At 36.6% G+C, this 6,000-nt stretch overlaps 1 protein-coding gene across 1 annotated transcript in view; it reads left to right on the top strand.

Moving 5' to 3' along the window:
* Window positions 1-1,479: 1,479 nt before the first annotated feature.
* SHOC1 (shortage in chiasmata 1) overlaps window positions 1,480-6,000 on the top strand; it is an 80,862-nt gene continuing 76,341 nt past the window's right edge. The window contains exon 1 of the mRNA XM_081804084.1: window positions 1,480-1,547. Within this exon, the coding sequence (XP_081660210.1) occupies window positions 1,480-1,547 (68 nt within the window). The remainder of the gene's footprint in view (window positions 1,548-6,000) is intronic.

The following is a 6,000-nucleotide window of genomic DNA, read 5'->3' as shown; positions in this document are numbered from 1 at the left end:
GGTTGGAAGTAAGATAAAGAATAGCTTTCATTAATCTGCTTATCTAAAAGTACAGAAGGAAATAAATAAATGTACAGAAGGAAAAATGAGTTCATCATTTTTTCCTATTTCTTTTTCTCTTTTTAAAAACAATAATAACATTAACAGCCAAAATTTTTTTAAAAGATTTTATTTATTTATTTGCCAGAGAGAGAGAGAGAGAACAAGCAAGGGAAGTGGCAGGCAGAGGGAGAAGCAGGCTCCCCGCTGAGCAAGGAGCCCAATGTGGGACTCATCCCAGGACCCTGGGATCATGACCAGAGCTAAAGGCAGACGTTTAATGGACTGAGCCACCCAGGCGTCCCCATTAACAGCCAAAATTTGTTTACAATATGTAAGGCACTGTTCTAAGCAATTTATATGTCTCATCGCATTTAATCTTCACAACACTAGGAAAAGACCATTATTATTATCCCTAATTTGTAGATAAGGAATACAGATACAAAGGGATTAAGAGGTTTACCCGAGCTCATACACTTACTAAGTAGTACTACAAGTATTAAATAAAATCTAGTCAGGGTGATTCCAGAACCTATACTCGTAACCACTAAACTTTTGTATTTTTTTCAATGACACACAGACTCAGATGTTAAGTGATTTGTTCAAGATAACAAAACTAGTAAGACATAACATTGGTGGTAGAATACAGGTCCTTTGACTTCACTCAGTTGCTTCTTCTGACATTAGTATATGACATGATCTCTCTTTTAAGGAACCGGTGGTCTAATTTGAGAGACAAGCTATAGATACCTAAAATTTTTATTTTTTATTTTTTTAATTTTTTTTATTTTTTAAAGATTTTATTTATTTATTTGAGAGAGAGAGAATGAGAGACAGAGAGCAGGAGAGGGAGGAGGGTCAGAGGGAGAAGCAGACTCCCTGCCGAGCAGGGAGCCCGATGTGGGACTCGATGTGGGACTCGATTCCGGGACTCCAGGATCATGACCTGAGCCGAAGGCAGTCGCTTAACCAACTGAGCCACCCAGGCGCCCCTACCTAAAATTTTTAAATATGGCTGTGTATGATCATGTGCCAGAGTGAGTGCTACTGACAATTATGGCCCTTCAAGGAGAATATATCAGAACGAGCTGAAATGGTTAATAATAAAACTTCATGAGGACTAATATGAGCTGTTGAACAGGACTATCTAGGATGGTAGTGCTGTATTAGCAAAAGAGAAGTTGTAAAAATGAGGATGGTATGTTCAGGTGATAACTGTTCTGACTATAGTTGAAGGGTTTTGGGGGGGTGAATTGTAATAATGAGAAAGATTACTTAAATGTTTGGAATTTGATAAAATTTTGGGAAAAATTACATTTGTGAACAAATAACACCATAATATAAAATGTTCATGTTTGGCTTGTAGTAAGTGCAAAAGAAAATTCTAGAAGCTAATGTTTATCATTCTCCTTTCTAGTTTCAGCTGTTTCAGTGTGGGGAATGACAGATGATATTTCAGTCTTGGATCAATGGAAAGCAAGTCTCTTTGTGGAGGAGTTCCTAGAGAAGTATGTGTCCTTAACCTCAATTTCCCCTTTACATCTAAGAGAGAAATAGTAAGTTCTCCAGACCTCTGCAGAGACAAGATCCTTTCCTTTGTATCCTCAGAGATTTTATTCTTTTATCTGAAGAAAAAGCCCTAATCTGAGCCACAAAAGAGAGGTTAATAGAAGTGATTTATACCCTTTTTATTTTGGCCTAATTTATCACATATTAACTGTTCTCTATGCATTTGTGTTATAAAACACACAGAGAAATAAAGCAAATATGTTATTATGCTTTTAATCAATAAGTAAACTTCTTGTAGAATGTGTCTATAGGACACTTTATATTAAAACTCGTCTTTTTTCTTATAGTATAAATGCAGATTTAAGGGTATTTTCTAACATAATTTTGTCAAAACATTATTTATTACTAGTTCAGTCATGCATCAAATATTTATTATATACAATCCTGTGTGCTGGATACAGGATACACAAATGAATAAGACACAGTCTCTACTTTAAACGAACACAAGAAAACACAGTCTCTACTTTCAAAGAACACAAGAGAGTACAGATTTATAAATAAATAATTACAATACAATATGGGAAGTATAATGACAAAGATAGGAACACAGAGCGTACATAATACAAGGAAGAACATCTAACCCAGTCTACATTGTTAATATAGACATAAATTAGAGATTTCAGTGCAAAGGTAAATAATTTACTATGTTGCTTCACTTTGTACAAAGAGTGCTAATCAGACCCAGGAAGGATTTAGTTATTATTCACATTTTCAGGTTTTAGTAATTTAACTTTTCCTTAATTGTGCTGGAAAGAAACAAATAACCAATTTAAATGTGTCCAGACTCAAAATGCAAAGAAACCCAATATACCACTTCCATCATCTAGGAATTTAAAAGTCAGGTTAGGAAGATAATATATAGACATAAAAAAATTAACCATGTAAGAATTAAATGATAATATCAGATGACCATCATAAAGTCTATCACAAGGCATAAGGCCAATACAAAGTGGCTATTGCATGACTAAACTGAGCACTGAGGAAGCAGGAAGGTGTAGTTAAAAGAGCTCTGCTCCATGAATTAAAAAAAAAAATGTGGATTTCAAGTCATGATTTGAAAAGTCAAGTACTATCTACTTGACAAGTCATCTTCTCTCTCTGACCCTCACTCTCTATCAGTATAATGATACTGGATCAGTGCTTCTCAAACTTTAATGTGCATGTGAATCACCTGACAATCTTATTAAAAATGGAGATCCTGATTCAGTTGGTCTGTGTCGGGGCCTGTGATTCTGCACTTTTTTTTTTTTTTTTAAGTAGGCTCCATGCCCAACATGGAGCCCAACACAGGGCTTGAACTCATGACCCTGAGATAAAGACCTGAGCTGAGATCAAGAGTTAGATGCTTAACTGACTGAGCCAACCAGGCACCCCAGATTCTGCCCTTCTAATGTGCTCTTAGGTATGCTGATACTGCTGGCCCAAGAACCTACCTAAAGTAACAAGAAACAAGATGATCTCTAAGATCTCTTCACTTTATGAGTTAGATTGGTAAGGCTGTGCATTTATAAGCAGGAGAGATCAGCTTCACAAAGAAGTAGGAATTGAGCTTGAGCTGGACATTGAAGGAAAAACTAACTTGAGAGAAAATTTTTCAGGCAAAGGGAACAGCAAGTCTGAAGGCATAGAGCAAGAATACGCAGTAAGTCCTCAGTGAAGGCAATGATCTAGCTACTTTGACTCAAACAAGATTCATGTATGGGAGAAATGGGAGGCCCTGAAGGAATGGATGCGCGATCTTATCTGACCTTCCATTCATTTTGCAGTACCAAGATAGAGTCCATGGCAAAGAAGGTGGACCTGTGGCACCACCTAGAATCACTTTTACATTTCTCAGCCTCTCTGTAACTACATATAGCCATGCCACTAAGTTCTTCCTAATGGGATATTAAGCAAAAGAGGCTTATGCAACTTCTGGGGAATGTCCTTAAAAGGAAGCAGCATGTTTTTCTCCTTCACTTTTCTCCTTCCCAATGCTGGAATAGAGATGTAATGACTGGCTCCAGCAACCAGCTTGGACTATACTGACAAGAACTAAATGTGGAAGTGAAAGAGTGGAACAAAAAGAGCTTTAGTCTCTGACACATTGCAAGCTGCTTTACTAACCATGAACTTCTAAAGTCCACTTTTTATATGTGTTTAAGCTATTATTAACTTCAATTTTGTCTCATACAGTAAGATTTAATTTTTAATAGACTTTATTTTTAGAGAAGTTTTGGTTCAAGCAAAACTGAGCAGAAAGTATAGAGATTTTCCGTGTTAAAATTTAATTTTAAATAATTCTGTTACTGCAGTTTTGTTACCTAATGGATTTTAGGAATAAACATTCTGATCATTAGCACTACTTAGAGTCCCTAAATCTTGCTTTTCCTCTCTTTCTCCCCTTTCTTTGTTCCTTGTTTCTATTTTTGTTACTTCTTAATATTGATTCTAAGGCTTCAATTCTTTTACTAACGTGTCGGTGTACTGTGTTTTAACATATGTGGGTATTTTCCGCCATGTGTTCCTAAGAAATCTTATGTTCTGCAAAATTACACACTAAAAATAACAGGACATACAAGAAAATTGGCTTCTGTAGTCAAAGCTACAACTTGTGACAGAGCACTAACAAAAATAATAACTATTCTAATTTTTAGAAAACCACCAGCAAAAAAAAAACCAGCATAGTTTAAAAGACATATTAAGCTCCTAATAAATATATACATATTAGAGTAAATATAGCACTTATTTTAGCTTGATGGACAGAATAAAGAAGGGGTTGAGGCTATCAAATCATGGAGACAAGGGCAAAATGCAAAAACATCAGGGAGAACCATGCAATAAACTTCTAGCTTCCAGGAGAGAGCACATGAACAAGTAGAGTAAGAGGAAGAATGTATAACAATATCCCCTGTTCCTCTGTGGCTTGCTATATTCTGATGAATGCAGTTGAATTCAGGGCATTGCGCATATATTTATTTCCCATATACCTCATAACTATTATGTGAGGTGGATATTACTATCCCAATATTATATATGAGAAACTGAGACTCAGATTAAATAACTTGTCCACAGTCAAGAGTTGGAGCTATTCAAATATTCAAATCCTAGTCTGTCTGACTTCAATCCCTATACTCTTTGATTTGGTTTGGTTTATATTACAGCTTTATTGAAATATGATTCATATCCATATAATTCACCCATTTAAAATGTCCAATTCAGTGGATTTTAGTATATTCACAGAGTTGTGCAGTTATCACCACAATCAATTTTAGTGCATTTTCATCAACACAAAAAGAAATCTTATACTTATTAGCATCCACTCCCTGTTTTTCCCCCTCCTCCAGACAGGCAACTACTAGTCTACTTTCTGCCTCTATAGACTTGCTATTCTGGACATTTCATATAAATGGAATCAAAGTAAAATCATACACCAATTCCAGCATAGGGAGGGGATGTAGTTTCCCCAGACCAACAAGCAATGCTCTGATACCAGCTGGGTATCCTACAATTCAACTCAATTCTGACACTATCTACCCAGAGATAGTGTCAGATACCACCTGTTAAGGACTCAGTCCTAGAAGACTGTCTCCCCTCTCCTGCCATTTCAGACTCCACTTGCAAGTCCAGGTAATAACCTGTGCTTCTGACCCACTAGCTATAGAATGGAGGTTCCAGCAACCTCCTCCTTGGATTTGATCTATTTGCTAGACAGACTCACAGAATTCACAGAAACATTTTACTTACTGGATTACCAGAATATTATAAAAGGATATAACTCAGGAACAGCTAGATGGAAGATATGCATAGGGCAAGGTATGGGAAAGGGGCACAGAGTTTCCATACATTGTACCTTCACACCACTTTCCCAACGTTTCCTTGTGTTCACCAACCCAGAAGCTCTCTGAATCCCACCCTTTGGGTTCTTATGAAGGCTTCATTTCATACATGTGATTGACTTGATCATAGGCCATTGACAATTGATTCAACCTCTAGCCCTTCTCCCTGGAGGTCAGAGGGATGGGGCTGAAATTCCAGCCCTCTGATCACATGGTTGTTTCTCTGGGCAACAGAGAGGTTTTTCCAAAAGTCACCTCATTAACATAACCAAATATACCTTTATCACTCTAAACACTTAGGAAATTCCAAGGGCTTTGGGATTTCCTTGCCAGGAATGGGGATGAAGACCAAATATACATTTCTTATTTAAAACACAATATGACACATACAATATGGGATCTTTTGTGACTGGCTTCTTTCATTTAGCATGATGTATTCAAGGTTCATCTGTGTTGTAGCATGTTTCAGCACTTACCTTTTTTCTTAATGGCCAGATAGTAATCCATTGTGTGGACATGGCACATTTTATTTATCCATTCATTAGTTGATGGGCATTTAGGTTGTTTTCAGTTT

This window comes from Leptonychotes weddellii, chromosome 14, assembly GCF_054177405.1.
Source record: "Leptonychotes weddellii isolate Sample4059 chromosome 14, ASM5417740v2, whole genome shotgun sequence".
NCBI lineage: Eukaryota > Metazoa > Chordata > Mammalia > Carnivora > Phocidae > Leptonychotes > Leptonychotes weddellii.
This window is presented reverse-complemented; position numbering and strand designations above follow the sequence as displayed.